Below are 19,419 nucleotides of genomic sequence, written 5' to 3' on the forward strand. Positions count from 1 at the left end.
CGTAGTTGCTTAGCGGCTATGGTGTTGAGCTGCTAAGCACGAGGTCGCGGGATTGAATCTCAGCCACGGCGGCCGCATTTCGATGTGGGCGAAATGCGAAAACACCAGTGTGCTTAGGTTTAGGTGGACATTAAAGAACCCCAGCTGGTCCAAATTTCCGGAGTCGCCCACTACGGCGTGCCTCATGATCAGATCGTCGTTTTGGCACGTAAAACTCCAAAATTTAATTACATTTTTTACCTGCATGCTCAAGAGGAGAGCACTCAGGCATACCTGCTGGCTGTGGCGCGCTGAGAAACTGCGTGCGCCGCGTGCTGGGATTTACGTCATAACGACACCGCCAGGTGCTCGCATCATCTGCTTAGGTGCTGTTTAAAGGTTGCTAACCAAAAAAAGAAAGCTATACACTTAGCAGCTCTCCGGCTTTGCCAAAATTGGTTCAGTGGTATATACTACTCATTTAAATCAAACTTAACCAAAGCGAAATTTTGTTGCAGTTGGTCTTCAAGGCTTCGGAGAAGTTACGGCACAGATGCGCATTGTAAACCTTTTTTTTCAGAAGCAGGAATAAAAAAAAAAGGAGTTAGATTTTCAGGGAGTTACAATACGATGCCCATTATCATTCCATTTAAGAAAGTTGGATAATTTCCCGTTTGCCAACACATCTCCTGCCTTCTGAACTCCAGTGAAGGGCGAATGTGCGTTTCCTCTTTTTCTCTTTCGTCTTCTAATCGCATTGTGAAAGTCACGAAAGAATTGGGCACTTGATTTATTCCACAAATTCAATGCCTCGCCGCTGTCTTACTAGACGGTGCACAGCTCGACGAATGGGGTGTTTCTCAACTGCTTGACCAGACTTATTTATTCGCACACCAACGAACGCGTCACTTTTCTCACTCGGACGTGGCCCATAGAGCTCCTCGCATATAATAAGTTCGCCGCTAGGGTTGCAGCATTTTTGTAAGGGGACGAAAACAATAGGAGACGAAGAAAGTCATTTACAGCGAGAAAAGTCATGCGCCTCCCATTAGTTACGACGCGCACACAGGATACCACCGCGTGCATTCGGTGCCACTAGAATACAAGCCTTATGGGTTCGCTAAGGCTTCGCCGTGCGGCGTTTCGGACGTCATTTAGGCCGACAGCGAAGCAAAATGCAACGTTTCGTGGCGTTAGGTCCCACTAGGCATACTTGTCAACCACCGTATGCGACAGCACATGTCCGGTACGCGGTGCGTTTCTCAGTGATGGCCGGCACCGCTGTACGGCGTCTCTGTCTCGGAATGCAGCAGCAGCGATTGCGGGTATGGCAGTCGTACTCGCTGGACCCACGAACACGTGTACACACACACGCACACACTGACCAACGCGCGTTTTGCACCGGCCGTGCCAACTCAGCAGGGTTCGACGGCCGGTCTGTCTCGGCAGACGATGACCGGGGCCGATCGGTAGCCAGTCGGCCTGGTGCAGTAGTCTCTGCGCAGCTCCTTGAGTAGACTACGTTTGCACTCGTGGAAGAGGCTCAGGCAGCTGCCATTGTGCGCGGCGGCAGCGACGTAGCGGCGCGGGCTGCTGCTGGCGTTGTTGTCGTGAAGGCCGTCTGCAAGCAAGCAGCTCGCCTCGTCGCTCACGACGCCGCGTCCACACAGGGTTGCGAGCAGCTCGTCTTGGACCGCCTGCGGTTTGGTGCTGCCAGTGCTGGCGGCATCGGCCAGCGACGCCGCTGAGCTGCCTGTTTCCGGCGCAACGGGAGCTGGGGGCTCCGGTAGCTCTCCGCCTTCCTTGCCCACAAGCCAGAACGTTCGCATCTCTCCTTTGCCCTGCGTCGAGCATACGTCCACTGTACGCCCTTTAAGTTGCAGACGAGAGAGCGGCAAGGGTAAAATATATACTTCAATATGCTGATGGAGTGCCATGAGACGAATGAGAACACAAGAAGGAGAGGATCAGAGGAAGATGCAAATTTAAAGTGATCAACTGTGCAGATTCCAACGTTTCAAACAGGGGACGTGACGAAGACAACTCCCTTCTTTGAAACGCTGGTTAGAGTCTGAGGCTTCTCCACGATCATTAGTCATCGTTTCAATCGCGACACAGGCAGGTTCACATTTGTAATAAACTACGGTGTCGGCTGCAAAACGTACAGCATGAGCAGATCAAGATAAATGCGCTACGACAAAACAGGGCGGCCCACTGACTCACAGCTCTATTTCCCGTCTCGCCTTAACACTCCTCTGCTCGCATTCTATGTTTGCGCAATATTCGGAATACTATCCCCAGGAAATCCATAAGAAGTTTTGGATCGTCACGGTTTAGGCAAAAAATCTCTTCAATAATCTATTTGACACACACTTCAAGATATCCGCGGCGGCCGCATTTCGATGGGGGCGAAATACGAAAACGCCCATGTACTTAGATTGAGGTGCACGTTAAAGAACCACAGGTGGTGGAAATTTCCGGAGTCCTCCACTCCGGAGTGCCTTATAATCAGAAAGTGGTTTTGGTACGTTAAACCCCATAATTCTATTCACTACAAGATCTACATTTCGTCCATCTTAAGCATTAGTTGGCCAGAAATGCCACACCGTACATTCTACGTGAAAAGAAAGTGGGGATGAACATGACCTTTAGGGATGATTGCGTTAGTGCGACTGTCATTGAAGTGGTGACGCATATGTAACTTTTTTTTTTTAATGCGAGGGTAAATCCCTCAGGGCATACAAGGGGTATGGGATGGGGGTGAATAAGGTTGATTAAATGAACGAAAAAAGATTTGCCGATCTAATAAAGTCCAAGAGGGATCGATAATGTGATCTCTGCGTCCACGCTGTGTAATCGCTCGGATTATGCGGCGAAAGTCCCGCTGCTGCGAGGTGCCGGAGCGTCGTCGGTTTCAATGCAGGGCAAACCCACAGCAGGTGACGGATGTCGACTTCAGCATTTCGCGACTTGCCGAATGGACACCTAGGGCGATCATATAACTGGCCGAAGTGCGGCCACTTCGGAGTCACGGTAGGAGTGAGGCCATCCCCGACCCGGATCCTCCGAAGCGCAACCTCCTCTGCACGGGTAAGACCGCGGGGGAGGTTTACCGCACACGGAGGTATGAGAGCACGTGTGCGGCGCCGGAGGTGCTCCTTTCTTTTTAAAAGGAGGGTGGCATCATCTGGGTGAAAGAGCTGAGGCAGTGACGATGGAGAGGTCACTCGACGGGTCGCATAATCCGCACGGCTTTGGAAACTTAGAAGGTCGCGTGGGATTCAATCGATAGATATTGGCTGTGAGATGCATGCCGCCAAAAGATGGATTTGTTGACATATTTCAGGGCTGCGACTGACGCGTCGCCTGGAGGGCATCAGTGTGGATGACGACGCAGTCCGCGGGGACCATGGGAAAGGCGGCCACAGAGCACAGCGCGTCTCGAATGGCAAGGAGCTCAGCACAAATGGAGGAAAGAGGCTCTTGGATTTGAAACCGGGACATCTTATTAAGGGCAGGTGCGCAAGGGCAATAAATTGAAGTGGTCGTTTCACAGTCCTGAATGCTTGCATCAACGTAAAGCACGATGGAGCCAAGTGGCAGGTGGGCATCTTGAGCTATAATTCGGCCACGAAGCGACGTCGCCGCGTGAATTGATGTCGGTCGACGTATATCAGTTGGCTTATTATCGCTCAGCTGTACAAAACTCCAGGGAGGAAGAACTGGCGATGATCGTGGTAGAAGGGAGTGCGAGAAAGCGTAAGCCCTGAGAGCACACGTTGCGTGTGAAAGGCTGGCCTTAAGCCTGCGAGCATCACGTCGCTGCTGCACCGGTTCATCTAGTGTGTTCAGCTGTGCATTTTCATGGAGAGCCGCGATCGGGGTGATGCGGGGAAGGCAAGTGATGACCCTCATTGCCTCGTGATTAACAGCCTCAAGGTGATCCCATTGTGCCCTCTGCAGATGCTGGAATTGGGCTTGATAAACAAGGCGTGGTTGCACTACTGCCTTCACCAACTGTCACGCAGCATATCAGCAGGCGCCGCCCGTTTTAAAAGCAATGCGCCTAATCAGACCCAACGTCTGAATCGCCTGCTTTTTAGCGCTGGAGAGCCAAGCAGTTCCGATTCCCGACTCGTGGACCGTCAGACCCAGAATTTTTATAGTTGAACATTGTTGAAGTGGGGTTCCGGATAGATGAAGACAAATGGGTGTTCCAGAGAGTTTACGCCGGCCCCAGCCATTGGCGATTGACATGTAAGCAGATTTGCTGACGGAAAGCCTAAGGCAGACCGAAGAAGCGTAAGTCGATGTCATATCTAAAGCTGATTGTAGGGCAGCGGCTTGAGTCTGCAGGTCATGATGAGTGCTCCAAACCGTGATGTGATCAGCGTACAACAAGAACTTTATGTCGGGTACATTGTGTAAGCGCCATGCAAACTGGATGAAAGCAACATTGAATAATGTGGGTGACAATACCGATCCCTGGGGTATGCCGCGAAGAGGGACAAATGAGTCAACGGCGTCACCACTGAGGCGAATCGCCAAGTGTCACGCTTCAAGGAAAGGTTTGACAAAATTCCGTGCTCTAGGGGGAAAATGCAGCATGTCAATTGAAGCCAAGATGGCAGCATGACTGATGTTATCATAGTACTTCTCGATGTCCATAGCGAGGACAGTACGGACAGTGTGGCTACGAGTTGACGATCAAACTGAGGATGCCAAGACAGCCAGCCCATCTTCAGTACCTATGGATGGACGGAAGCAAATTTGAGCAGGGTGGTAGAAACCGTGGTGCTCCTGCCACTACGACAGTCGTGTGGCTAGCATTTTCTGAGTAAGCGTGCATAACGTTGACCTTAGGGAAATGGGTCGGAAGTTGCCAAGGTCGGTCGGCTGCTTGCCTGGTTTCGCCATGATTGGTAGACATTTTAATTAGTGTGTTTATGTTACGTAATTAGGGAGTATAAATTCAGGCACCCATACTCAAGTCTTTTACTAGGTCAGACAGACAGCCACAAGCAACAAGTCGCTTATTCGGGCACATACCCAGTGGCCCATGTCTGCTCGGCAGGACTGCAGCCAGCACATACCTAGTGGCCATAGCGAATAGACAGCTTGGGTCACCGAGAAAAGCGGCGTAAAGAGGATAGATAGATGGATAGATAGATAGTCAGATAGATAGATAGATAAATAGATAGATAGATAGATAGATAGATAGATAGATAGATAGATAGATAGATAGATAGATAGATAGATAGATAGATAGATACAAAGTTGCTTAGTACACTAAGGATGATAATAAAATTTAAAAAAAGTACAGCAGAACTCGTCTCGCGATGATTGTCGACGGTAATGCGAATAGATATCGAACACGTAGGGGCAGGCCATATTCCTGAGGCCACGTTTATTTAACTCATGTAGTGATAATTCTGAGACTGTCGGTGCTACTGCCATATCGACCCACTTTGCTACGGCACTCACTTACCAAGGTCGCATATGAGTATGGAGGCATCATGACGTATGTATGACACAGACGCAGTGACGATGGAATGATGAAGAGGGAATGATATCGATGGAACACATAGTCGTATAACGACAAGCGCATGACGACAATAAGATGTAGATTCTTTAATTAGGATGATTGCGTGATGACGACCACGTGACCACGAGGACCTGAGGACAATGACGGATGACGGCGACAGGCGTGACGACGATGGGATGACACCTGAATTAAGGAGCGGGAAGGACGACGATGGCACGACCAAGGCGGCATGACGACGACGGTGTGACAAGGGTCAACGAATGCATGATAGCGCCTGTGTGTTGAGACGCAATGATAACGATGGCATGACGGCGGCGACATAATCATGATTGAATGACTACAGCGTGATTGCGATAGAATGAAGAACAAGGAATCATGGCGATGGCATGACGACAACGGTATGGCGACGACAGCATGACGCGAGTCAAGTGTGGAATTTATAATGATGATGATGGAACGTCCGCGACAGGATCCCGGCGAAGGTATGACAATGAATTCATGACGATGACTGTATTGTTGTGTCGGTATCTGGAATGCGGCACGTGTGTGTTAGATTTTGTTAGATTTTGAAGGGATAGTGATGTCACCATGTTGTTGCGCATGCGCGAGTGTATCGTGGTGTGTATATATTCTTGTTCTGCTCTGTAATATTGTCAATGCTTGCTTTCATAGTGCCAGTATGCAGTACGCTAAATAAAGCCGTTTCTTGAAGCCAACGCCTCCCTCTGCCGACACAGCATGTTAGACGGCGATGCAGTGAAGATGATGCAGTGAGGAGGATAGCATGACCACGACATGAGGACAATTGGATGACGAGTGTGTGATGTCAATGGCGTTTCGATGACTGTATCCCGAAATCTATATGACGACGATGGCATGACGAGAGACGGACGACAAAGCTGGAGTGACGATGATGAGATGACTACGACTGCGTTATGACGACGATGAAATCTGATATGAAATCTATCTATGAGTATGAATATGATATGAATATTAATATGATTTGAAATCTATCTATGAAATATGATATGATGGCATGACAAAGGTGGCATAATCACGATTGAATTACGACAGTATGCTTACAATGGAATGACTGAGAAATATTGACCTTTATAGAACGACGAAGGCGGTATAACGACGGTAGCATGACGACAATAGGATGACGTTACTAAAGCGATGACAATGACAAAATGACCGCGTGACGACGACAGCCTGATGAGAGTCATATGACAAAGCTAGAATGACGACTGCTAATGATGCAACTGCTAGAATGACGCAACTACGACGACAGCACTACCCTGAACACATACATAGTGGTCGAAGCTATCAGACAACTTGGACCATTAGGTCGAGTGAGTGAGTGAAACAACTTTATTCGGTCCATAAGAGACGCGAGTAAACTCAACGCCACCTGGCTAGGGCTTACTTGGGGACCATCATGTCAAACCTGATGGCCCTCTCGCGGGCCCTCCGGACTGCCAGGGTCGAAGTAGAAAGTGTGACGACGGCAAGATGAAGGCAGTCAGATAACGCAACTGAAACAAAGGTGATTGAACAACCCCGACGGCATCACTATAGTGGTATGATAACGAATGCACGATTAGCGTAAGACGAAGATGGCGTGACAACGACGGCAGGACGTGTTTCAGATTACAAAATTGGAACCACAGTGATGCAACGACCACAATGGCATCACAACGATTACACACCTTGGACCACTAGGTCGGGGTAGAAGGCGTGACGATGAGCCATGGCGGCATTAAGAAACTCGGTGTTCTTTCACTCTTTGAGGAAGGATGACCAGTGAAGCTGTGTATGTGGGCCTCTAAATGGCGGACTGCACCTCCGCCGCAGGTCGGCCCGGTATTGCACTATCTTGAGGATTTTGCGTCTACACACGGGCATGATCCCAGGGGAACTACCACTTAATAGTTTCGCTGCAATATCACGAAGCTACAATAGCAGTGAAACGACCAAGATGGCATCGCAACCAGTACCCCGCACCTAGTCTGTGATCCGGACTGAGTGACCGTCTGATATCTCCAGTGGACTTTCTCTTTTCTTTTTCTTTTTTTTTTTAATCTTTCCGTCCCCCTTTCTCTTTCCCCAGTGTAGGGTAGCCAATCGGGCTCAGTCCTGGTTAACCTCCCTACCTTTCATTTATCATTTTCTCTCTCTCTCTCTAGTGGCCCAAGCAGGTAGACGATTTGGGCTACTGGAATCCTGTAAGAAGCTAGATAGATAGAGAAATAGATAGCAAGATAGATAGATAGATTTAAAACTACTGAAGTAGGCAAAGAATGCTATTCGCATTAAAACTGGAGGTCGGGCGCTTGGTTAACAATGACGCACATGTCGCACCCTGCTAGCGTTATCGTGCCCTTGCAGCAGACTTGTGCGTAACAAATTACATACAATTAATTACTTGTACTCAATTACGTATTTTCGTAATGTTGTAATTTAACGAGTGTTTTTACACAGTAACGTTCCCTGTAATTCAATTACATTTGTCAGTAACCAATTACACGTAACAAGTTACACATTTGACAAAACAAGCTACAACAGGTGACGCTGCTTTCAAAAACTAAATTCCTTGGGAACTATTGCCCAATGCGATAAAAGCATGGATATGGGTCACCTTCTTTGCGCTATCGATGTCCTGCAGCTACGCCTCGATCAGCTGAACACGGCGCATTTGCGAACTTGCACACCTGTCTTGGTGAGCTTTTAACTTATATTACACTGATTTATCGTTCTCTCTCTCTCTTTCTAATATATATATATATATATATTTCCCTGGAAGTGCTTTTGAGCAGCCTTCATTGGCGGTAGGAGGTGATACTCAATGCTGCGCTTAGCGCATTCTGTGACTTATATGATCAGGCAAGAGTTCAGGGCAGTTAAACGCATATGTGTCTATCTGCTTTGATTTTACGTTACCCATATACACGTATTTTTGCTTTTGTAACACGCGAACAGTATGTTAGGGGTGAATATTATGCAGCTCTATATTGACTAATATTACAGATTTGTCACCCCATCTTCAAGGAACTCTGGCGTCTGTTACAATTAGTCCATTAAGGTAAATGGTTAACGAGTAAAGGATACCTGGAGGAAGTGCACCGGATGTTGGCCTGAAAGTTTAAACGGCGGTCGTACATAGCGACGACCACTTCAGACATTGATGGCAGGGAATCATTTATGGGCGATGTTTGAGTTTTAAAACGCAGCTCTTAGGTGCCCGTTCCTGCAGCGAGCATCGGCGTCGGTGTAATCGAGCGAACGAGCCCAGCGAAGGATGAAAGAGCGAACGCAGAGCGCAGCGGGAAATCAAAGACGCAACAAGCGCAAGAAAGAAAGCGAAGGAGGAGCGTGCGGCGGAACCACGAGGCGAAAAGCGGAAGTGGAGGGTATGGCGAGGGGGCGAGAAGAAATGCGTAGTGCAGGGACGATCGCTACGAGTGAGGATTAGTGAGGCAGTCGCTCCATACTTCACTGCGTTTGCAACGTGCCGCGCGAGACAGTTTGTCCGCACCAGCCAATGTATAGCGAAATGAAAACACGTATAGAGCTGCGCTCAAGTTTCGCATTAGGGAGTATCGTAATGGTAGGGGAATTTTTTTTTCATTGGCTTTATCGGGAACGCATTCCCCTGGCCACAGTAGCAATGAAGCGCTTATGTTCACATACGACCCAGATCTCAGCATCCTGGCATCATAAAACCACAATCTTGTGAGCAATGTGCTTGTACTTTACAACACAGCGTGACAAGCATGTGACGCTTCCCTCAGGTATAATCTTCGTTGGCACGCCAGGCTTGGTGGCCTGCCAGGATCGGTAGGCAACACTGGTCACCGCACTGCAATAAACACCGACGAGCCCAGCTGCTCGGCGGTCAGTCATCGTTCAGCACCACCACGCTGCGGAGCGTCCGTCTAACGGAGGGTGCCTCGAGCCCTCCCTTGTTCATGAGCCAGGGGCGGATCGTGACACTGGCGACGAGTACCCACGGATCGTCCCACGCCGCGGCGAGCGGCGACCTCAAGCCGCTGTTGTGGCTGCTGGAGCCAGATAAGGCAGTTCCCGTGCAAACATCACCTCGAGTGGTACACTGGGCCTTGAGGCTGGCAGCTTACAGTTACCAGCTGGTTTACCGTCCGAGAAAGGACCTTGGACCTGCTGATGCCCTGAGCCGCCTGCCCCTGCCAGAGGTGCCTGGTGCTGTTCCGGAACCTGCTGAAGTGTTCATGCTGGAGCACGCGTACACGGAGGTGCTCTTCAGATCTGTGGTATCGCAAGCGACCAGCCGGGATCCAGTCCTGTCTCAGGTGGTCAAGGCGGTGTCCCGTGGCGAGGAATTGGTACAGCAGGCCTATAGCCACAAGGCCGCCGAGCTGAGCTTGCAGCAGGGCTTTCTACTGTGGGGTTCCAGGGTGGTGATCCCACCAAGTCTACGGTCCAGGGTCCTGCAGTTGCTGTACGCGGGTCATCCTGGCGTGGAAAAGACCACGATGGTGGCCGGGTCCCATGTTTGGTGGCCTGGCCTGGACCAGGACATAGCTCACATGGTGTAGAGCTGCCAAATCTGCCAGGAGCATCAGCGCGCCTCACGTGATGTGGAAATCACCCCCTGGCCGTTCCCACAGAGACCCTGGTCCCGCCTACATGTGGATTTTGGGGGCCCCTTCAAAGGCCATCACTTCCTGGTGGTGGTCGACGCCTCTTCGAAGTGGGTGGAGGTTCTACCTGTCACCACTCCATCAGCAGGTGCGACCATTCCAGCGCTGCGACAGGTCTTCGCCGCCCAGTGGTTGCCGGACGTGATCGTGTCTGACAATGGTCTTGCTTTCGCCAGCACAGAGTACCTGGCCTGGCTGACGAAGAACGGCATCCGCTGTTTGATGGTTCCGCCGTACCCCCCTGCTTCAAATGGTGCAGCTGAGCGGGTGGTGCAAACTATCAAGGACGAGCTCAAGAAGACCAAGACTTGGTATTTCCGGACGCAGATTGCCCGGATACTGTTTCAGTACCAGACCACGCCCCACGATGTCACTGGCCGTGCCCCCTGTGAGCTCGGGCTGCGTGGGATGGTCAAGACACCCTTGGACGTCTTGCCTCCGGACCTCCGATCTACAGTGCTCCTGAAGCAGCTGATGCAGAAGTTGGCTGCTGACCAAGGGTTCCGTCCCGGGCCTTTGCCGGAGTCTGAAGCTCCAGTGTTCGCCAGGAACTTTCGTCCTAGCCCACCCTGGTCCGCCAGACAGGTGGTGTCTCATGCCAGCGCCTCATCACTGCTCGTCCGCATGCCAGACGGGGCCACGCGGCACAGACACGCCGACCATGCCAGGCCTCGCCTCGGGATCTGGCCAGCACCCTCCACTGCCACTTCCGAGTTCCAGCCCACAGGATGACTAGCGGCAGCACCAGTCGCTTCAAGCGGAGCACCACCCACCTCGGAGGCGGCAAGCGTTGCCAGTGGTGCGAGGCCCGTTGGGCTGGTGTCGTGCCAGGTACCACTCACAAGGCCGACCGCTGCGGACCCTCCAGATGGAGCGAGGCTGTCTCAGGCAGCACCCGGCGTTGCCACACCCGACCCGTCAACACCGGTGCCCAGGCGGAGTACTCGACGGCGGAGGCCACCCGACCGTTACTCGCCTGGGTAGCAGGCACCGTCAACCCACGTAGGGTGGAGGCTGAGCCTCTTACTTTGAACTTGGGCGTTTGTTGTCGACAAAGAAACTGGGGGTAAGGGGGTGTGACAAGCATGTGACGCCCCCCTCGGGTATAATCTTCGTTGGCCCGCCAGGCTTGGTGGCCTGCCAGGATCGGTAGGCAACATTGGTCACCGCACCGCAATAAACACCGACGAGCACAGCTGCTCGGCGGTCAGTCATCGTTCAGCACCACCACGCTGCGAAGCGCCTGTCTAACGGAGGGTGTCTCGAGCCTTCCCTTGTTCACGAGCCCAGGGCGGATCGTGACACACAGTTCTCTTCAGCGAGCACACTGAGAGAGTTTTCAGTGTGGCGACAGACGCGTTCACAAGAAAACAAGGGAAGAAGACATAGTTGGAAAGCAATTCTTAATGAAGATGAACAATGTGTGAACGGCTGCAAAGGACGCATTGAAAGAGCCAGACCAGTTCGTACTGTTCACTGGATTTGTGCAGTATTAATAAAATGGAGAGGAACGTAACGCAAAATTGTAGATTACTGTTTAGTGATTGCTCAAACGTTTCCATGGGGCAGTAGACAATGGTAAACATAATCAATTATATTTTTGAAAGAAGTGATTGTCATATTAATCGGTTACATTTTTTTTGTTTATTAGCGAGTACAAATCTGCCTCGTAGGCAGTGTCGTGTGGCAGATTCGCATACCCAGCTGGAACACATATTTAGTTGCACGTGCGGCCGAGTATTTTCCCAGTGTATGCTCGCAATGGAGACTTCGTTTACGACAATTTGCAACGGTAGCGTAAAACGGCGAGTATAGCTTGGGGTAACTAAATGCGTTCTCGAGCGACTGCATCCTGCGCGACACGTTGGAGCTGAGCTAGTTGGTTTTATTGGTATATAGCAATTATATGAATGCGTGAAGCGCATTCACGGCGTCGCCGATGTCGCCGTCGTACTCTAACGGTTTTGACGCGCATGCGCCGCCCTCGCGTGGAGAGTTAGAATGTATCCAGAGACGTGCGCAGTACGTTTGGCTGCTAGATCGACAAAACCAAGTAAGTGGACGCACCGTCACAATTCGCTCAAGCGCCACGCTAAATATAAATACTAATCTGTTCTTTAACAGCTGTCAGAAACGTCGACAGTCTTCGTTCGGTCTCGTCAGGTGCACTATTGGGGTGCGGCGCCTGCAACGGCGCCGCCGGCGCTCTTCACGACGCCAGCGCTCTGGACGCCTTCACCTCAACGCCAAACATTGGTATCACTTTCGATGCTTCACTTTAGGGATCAACTGGCAAGTTTTCTGGATAATGCTGATGGCGGGATAAACTACCAGACAACTGAAACGACGAAACACGATATATACAATCACAACACTCATGCATGTGGCCTGCTTATATTGGCTCGTGTTCTTCGCACTCCGACACATTGGACCGCATCCTGCAGGACGGTGAGAGTGCAAACCAATGCACACTTTTTCATCGCTTTGGACCGTGGTTCCCGCCAAATTTAAGTGCTCAAAGCTGCGTCGCTTGTTGTAGCTCGTTTTTTCGGAAATTTAATTGGTTACGTGTAATTGGTTGTTGGAAAAGTAGCTGAATTACAGGAAGAGTAACCGAGTACATAGGGTAATTGTTAAATTACAGAATTACGAAAATAACTAATCGATTAAAAGCAGTTCATTGCACATAATTCCTTACATGCTAGCCTGGTCGAAAGGCGGCAGCCAGCATATACTTAGTGGCTCAAGCTGGTAGAAACTTGAGTCAGCGTGAGAAGGCTCGGCTGGACACAAACGGACAAACCAGAAAGCGGTAAAGCTCCCACAGAATGCTAATCGCGCTAAAATGCATGTGAATTGGACAACAGAAAATCGGAGCACGAAAAGCAGTTTTGAGTGCGCTTGGCACCAACTATGCGTATTCTTTGAGATCGCTTTCTCCTGACTTGGGTGGAGTGAATTTTACCTGAAGAAATGCTTCCATTTTGAATGTTTCTTGACTGTGAATGCATATTCAAAATAACATTTCTTGATTGGTCCAGGTTAAAACAGGAGAAAAGTTCTCACAAGATAGGGAGTTCACACGTTTTTTTCTTTTAACGGGCAATGTAAAGCTCCTTTCTTGGTTAACCGTTAACTAGACCCGATTGCTATATTGAGATTGCAGTCATTATACATTTTTCTGTTTTTTGTTTTTTCTGTCTCACCAATCCGCACTTCCTTTCAAAGTGAGGGTGTTGTATCACAGAAAGCTTTCACTAATGCAGCCAAACTTGAAATTGCTTTTTAGTGCAGCTTTAAGTTGGAGTGCATTCATCGGCTATCTCAGCCATTACAGCTGCTGGAACAGCATTCAGTGATATGTTCAGAGAAGCCTGTGAAATTCAAGTTCCCTAGAGCCTGACATTCAGTGTTTTAAATATTGCTACGGAACAGTTACACGTAACAATATTATGAGATGCGCATGCGCGCAGTGCGCATTTTCAAACTGCAAAGTCAGTCGCGTGAAGAATCTTATGCAAGTCCAGCACCTGCGTCACTCCGGTTGTGAACATGAGAGGGTTTGCACGAAATGTATACAAACATCGAATGATAATGTCAAGACACACAGAGTGACGGCCTAAGTCATGTGCAGAAACATCCGCAATTGCATTTACACTCACTTTCGTACGAAGCAGGAAATGCTACGAAGCTATACAGGCTTCTTTCACTCCTAGGATTTGTATAAGAAACAGACCGTTATACACGAGAGAAATATACAAGCATGCGTAATGTAATTTGAAGCAATAATGATTCAAACACATTTATGTAAAAAAAAATGTCAATGCACCGCAGATCTGAACCTCTTTTCTCCAAACGAGTGGTCTGACACGTTTCTAAGACCACCAGCGACAGCTCACCGCTCGTACACACGACACAAATTTATTTCATCGAATACTGAAAGATGCACTGTGACGTGAACTCACGTGCACATGTTGTGGTCGTGAGATAAGCAGCTGTTATTCCGTAAGAGAGCACCGCAGGACAAAAATAACAGCACTGCTAAACGCACGGAGAGACTTATAATACTCGGCTACTTGCGTAGCCTGCGCTTCGTTGCCTGCTAAGTACGAACTAAACTATAATGTATCACATGCAGCTGTGTGCTATAGAGACGCCTTTGCACACTGGCACGTATTGTCTCCAAGAACATCATGTTTTCACTAACATCTGAGTATCTCAAATATCAGCATCATTGATTGCGTGTTGTGAGGCGCCTACCCTGATGCCGTGTCGGGTGCACCAGCGCTCCAAGCACTCCCTTCCCTCTCTCACTCTCGGCAGTCCTCTCCTCCCACCCAGAATAAACAACAACTCTATGTAAACAAACCAAGCATACGCGAGCACACGAGATTAAGAGAGGACAAGCAGGAAACATTTTCGCGCACGTTTACTTATTTTTATTGTTTTTATGGCTTATTTTTATATCAACATATCTGCGAGAATCGCCACCATTGGTCTTGGTTGTCTCATTGTTGTCATGCGAGACAGAGCATTGCTTCCTTGCTATTGAATAGCGGACTATGGTTCTGAGAAATATGGACAATACGAAGTTTACAACTGCATTCCCCCGACGCACCTGAAATTATTTCGGAGCCGGCAACGGGAATGTCCACGCGACCTATATCGCAGTGTGCATACATTCAACCAATGGCTGAAATATGTTACATCTCTAAGTAGTAAGCGAGAAAAAATAATCGTATCATTTCATGATGGCTCATTTTCGCTGACACATTCCACGATTTTAAGAAAGATGTAGTATATTTTGCGAAACTTATTATATCTTGGCTAAAGTGCCACTAAAGTGCACTAAAGAGTCATGTACAAGTCTGGCAACTGCTTCCGAAAGTGCGTGACGCCTTCCCTCTTCAAAAGGTATGGAAATAAGAGCGGCAAACACGCGACAGAGGACTCACTAATAGCCAAAGGCAAGATAGACGAGAGGAAGACACCAAAAATCCACCAGTCGCTCTGGAAAACACAGAATGCTCTCGAGCTCTACAAAAGCCTCTGAATCTTCACGTGATTCACTGTAAATATTTTTTTCCATTTTTTTCCATGGCCTTGCTCTACCCCGTTGACGTAAAATCTTGTCTTACCGCAAATAAACGATCACTCATTCACTTCAATGCTCGTAGCCTTCGTAAGAACATAGATGGAATTAATAACTTCATTGCCTCACTTCACCATGTCTTCACTTTTATCTGCATATCGGAGACTTGGCTTTCTGATTCCGACAACAACATGAGCGGTTTTCCATCTTATCAACCCGAGTATTGTCATCGTCCAACTAACAGTCATGGTGGCGCCGCCATTTTTGTTTCACAAGCTGTTACCTACGCTCGCAGATTTGATCTGGCAGTTAACGTGAATCATTGTGGGTCAGTGTGGATAGAAGTCGACCGGTCATTCCTTGATAACAATAAGAACTTCATCCTTGGTTGCATTTATCGCTCACCGTCATCTTCCCTTAACGATTTCTTGCTTTCCCTTGATGCAGTATTGTCCAAGCTAGCTTTTGAAAACAAGGATGTGGTGATTGTAGGTGATATTAATATTAACTTACTTGACACTGAAGCTACCTCGTACACAACTTACACAGACTGTTTTGCTGGATTCGGTTTTGAATCGCTCATTGACTGCCCAACTAGGGTAGCTTCTCATGGGAGCAGTACGCTTATTGATCACGTGTTATCTAACATATCGCCATCGCCTTGCTCCGGGGTTATTAATACTGACATAACCGATCATTTTCCTGTTTTTCTTACATTTAACAATGAAATACATGAGAACGATAATAGCTACTTTACTTCCGTATTTAGTGCAGATACCTTTATTGAAGCCCTCAGTGAAACTGATTGGTCGCCAATTAATTCTATGTCTGATCCCGAAGAAGCACTAAACAAATTCTGCACTTTATTTTTATTGGCCGTTTCGACTAACACACGCACTGTAAAATGTGGGAAAAAGTATAAATATCCGCGCAACCCATGGATGACGGACGGTCTTCTAGAAAGTTTAAGAAAGAAGGAAAACACGTACAAGAAAACTAAACGTCAGCCCTTTCATACTAGACTAGCTAGAAGATATAGTAGGTACTGTAAATTACTGAATGTTTTACTTAAACAGGCGAAAAAAAAGTACTACGAAAATGAATTTGATCAGAATAAGGATAACGCCAAAAAGCAATGGCAGTTATTGAACTCTTTTCTTAACAAATCGTCTAATAATGCCTCTATAACCAAAATAAATTACAATGGTCTCACTCTTTCTGACCCCAACGAAATTGCTAATGCTTTTTCGGACTACTTTTCTTCTGTTTACACTAATAACAGCATACATGCGCAGTTGCATAATACTTTGAGCCGTACGACACAATCATTCTTCTTGGTACCAGCTACACCAAATGAAGTGTGCTCCACGATTGCTAACCTTAAAGATACAGGGCCTATCTTAGACAATATTTGTGGCAGGCATTTAAAACTGGTTGCGCATTTAGTTTGCGACACGCTCTGTAACATTATTAACCTTATGCTCAAAGAAGGTGCATTCCCTTCATTTTAAAAAAATGCCAAGATTATTCCTGTTTTTAAAAAAGGCGACAAACACACAGTTAATAATTACCGACCAATTGCAATTCTGTCCTGCCTTAGTAAACTCATTGAGAAATTATTTGTTAAACGTCTTAATAACTACTTAACAAAATTTAAATTGCTAAAGAACAATCAATTTGGTTTCCGCCCAGGAAGTTCCACGAATCTAGCTGTTCTATCTCTAACTGACTACATAAAAAATGTATTGATTCGGGAAACTTAGTCGGATCTGTATTTTTAGACTTCAGTAAAGCTTATGACACGGTTAACCATCAAGTCCTGTTTAATAAACTTGACTCTTATGGTATAACCGGTCCTGCGCTAACATTCTTAAAAAATTATTTACTTGACCGGCCGTACACAGCACATGCAGCTAATACTTTCTCAGTAACAAAATGTATTAACCAAGGTGTACCACAGAGATCAGTTCTGGGCCCTTTACTTTTCCTTTTATATATTAATGATCTTCCGGATTCTCTTAACTCCATCAACTGCGTTCATTGCACTTTATACGCAGATGACACAACCATATCTTCATCTGACAAATCTGTTACTACTCTTACTTCTAAATTAAATATTGCATTAAGTAAAATTATAAAATGGTGTAGCAACAATTACTTAGTTCTTAATCCTTTAAAAACTAAATTTATGTTATTCAAAAGTGCTCAAAGGGCCTTAACTTCTATTCCTGAAGTAAAGCTTGGAATTCCTTCAATTCCCGTTAGCACCGATGTCACTTTTCTTGGCATACATCTTGACCCTAACCTTACATTTCGCTCTCACTTCCAACATCTCAAGCACAAGACTGCGTTTGGTATACGTGCAATAATCAAAGCTCGCCCTTTTTTTTCCCATGAGGCTCTGCTAGCGTTGTATTATGCGTTCATTCATAGTCACATTAATTACGGCAATGTTTCATGGGGCAACACGTACGCTTGTCACTTATCATCAATTCAACATATCCAAAATCAGTCAATACGCATTATCACTTCTAGCTCCATGCAATACAATGCCTCTTTGTTACTTCGCGCGTATAATATCTTGCCTATTAATAATTCGTTCCAGTTTAACATACTCGTCTTACTCCACAAGTTGCTTCATAATAACCTTACGTTTCCGTTCATTGCAACTGACCTTTTGCAGAATAAAAATATGACCAGATTTGCGGCTAACAACAATTTCTTATTGCCCATGGTTCATACCAATTACGGCAAAAAAACACCTTCCTTCGCTGCAATTTCTCTTTGGAATGAATTACCATCAACCATAAAATCCTGTACTTCTCTTGCAATTTTTAAAAATCACCTTAAGCATCATTTCCTGCGATAACTTAACTACGATCTGGCGGTGTACCTTTGACTTTTATCTCACATGTCATTTCTTGTATTTCACCCATGCTTTTTTCTGACTTTCTTTTATAACGTGGTTTTTCGTGTTTGATTGTAAATGACATGTCTAATGATGTATTTGATCTGTAGTTGTTGTTTATAATACCCTAATTTGCTGACTATTGATATCACCATCAATGTTGTTATTATTAACCGAGGGTCCCACTACCGTTCTTTCACTTTGGGACCCTCGTCTGTATATTTGTCATGTAATTACTTCTGTTTTTGAAGCCAATAAATCTGAATCTGAATCTGAATTCAGCAAAAGTCGGAGAGCTTCGAGCAGAGTAGAACTCACAAAAGTGCAAAAACAACTTGAAAACGTGAGTCACTAAACAGCGGAAACTGCGAAATGCATTTACAGATGCAAGACAAACTGTTAGATGCCCCTGTATGCAGTTCTTTACTTACTTCCAGAAAATTTTACATCGTCATATTAATCGACAGCCTCATGGGGAGTGTTTTGATGCTATGGTACTTTTGTATGCGTTCACAAAGGACTTTTAAGTCTAGATAATAACTGAACAGACGAAGTAAAAAAAAAAAATGAACGAGTAACTCCAGAAGCCTGCGCACGAATGCCTTTCCTGGGAAAGGGGAGCACGGAGTGGGCTAAGTATGCTCACGAGGTAGGAAGTGCGAGTTTTTCGATGACCGCGTCTTCGCAAATTACTCCACAGCATACCTTGATGGGTATGAGACCCCGCTCGACGAGGTAGTAGCCGCCAAGTTTCTCCAGGAGGTCCTTGCACGCTTCGCTGACGTGAATCTTCAGGGCTGCGAATTTCGGAAACGATGCCTTGCAACACACGCGGGTGGAGAGAACACCAACGCTGCCCGCTAGTACACTTGTGCGCGTACACTTGTGTGGGGCGTTCATGGCAGAAATAATTCACCAGCCACGTTTCTAAATGAAATCCTCGCTATGCCGCGAAGAGATTGATTGCCGCAGTGCCAAGCGTGTCCGCATAACGGTATTTCTCGCTTGAGTATTGCCGGAATAACAAATCCCTATGAGATGGTCCTATCACTGGCGTAGTAATCAAGACAGTGGTACAGCTGCGCTCTTTAACTTACGGTGAAATTGCGTGAATATATCAGCATTCCACTTTGTTAGGTCCAATTGATTTGAAAATGTTGCAGCCTAGGAAGGGCTACTGCAGGAGTGGGCACATGTCTAAAAAGTGCAGAAACTA

The 19,419-nt window shown here is 47.2% G+C and overlaps 1 protein-coding gene across 1 annotated transcript in view; it reads right to left on the reverse strand.

The window, feature by feature from the left end:
• Positions 1 to 844: 844 nt before the first annotated feature.
• LOC126526361 (guanylate cyclase 32E-like) overlaps positions 845 to 19,419 on the reverse strand; it is a 180,494-nt gene continuing 161,919 nt past the window's right edge. The window contains exons 22-23 of the mRNA XM_050174257.3: positions 18,909 to 19,000; positions 845 to 1,820 (exon numbers count right to left, since the gene is read on the reverse strand). Of these exons, the coding sequence (XP_050030214.2) occupies positions 1,395 to 1,820; positions 18,909 to 19,000 (518 nt within the window). The 3' untranslated portion in view covers positions 845 to 1,394. The remainder of the gene's footprint in view (positions 1,821 to 18,908; positions 19,001 to 19,419) is intronic.

The sequence above is a fragment of the Dermacentor andersoni genome, chromosome 8, assembly GCF_023375885.2.
Source record: "Dermacentor andersoni chromosome 8, qqDerAnde1_hic_scaffold, whole genome shotgun sequence".
Taxonomy (NCBI): Eukaryota; Metazoa; Arthropoda; class Arachnida; order Ixodida; family Ixodidae; genus Dermacentor; species Dermacentor andersoni.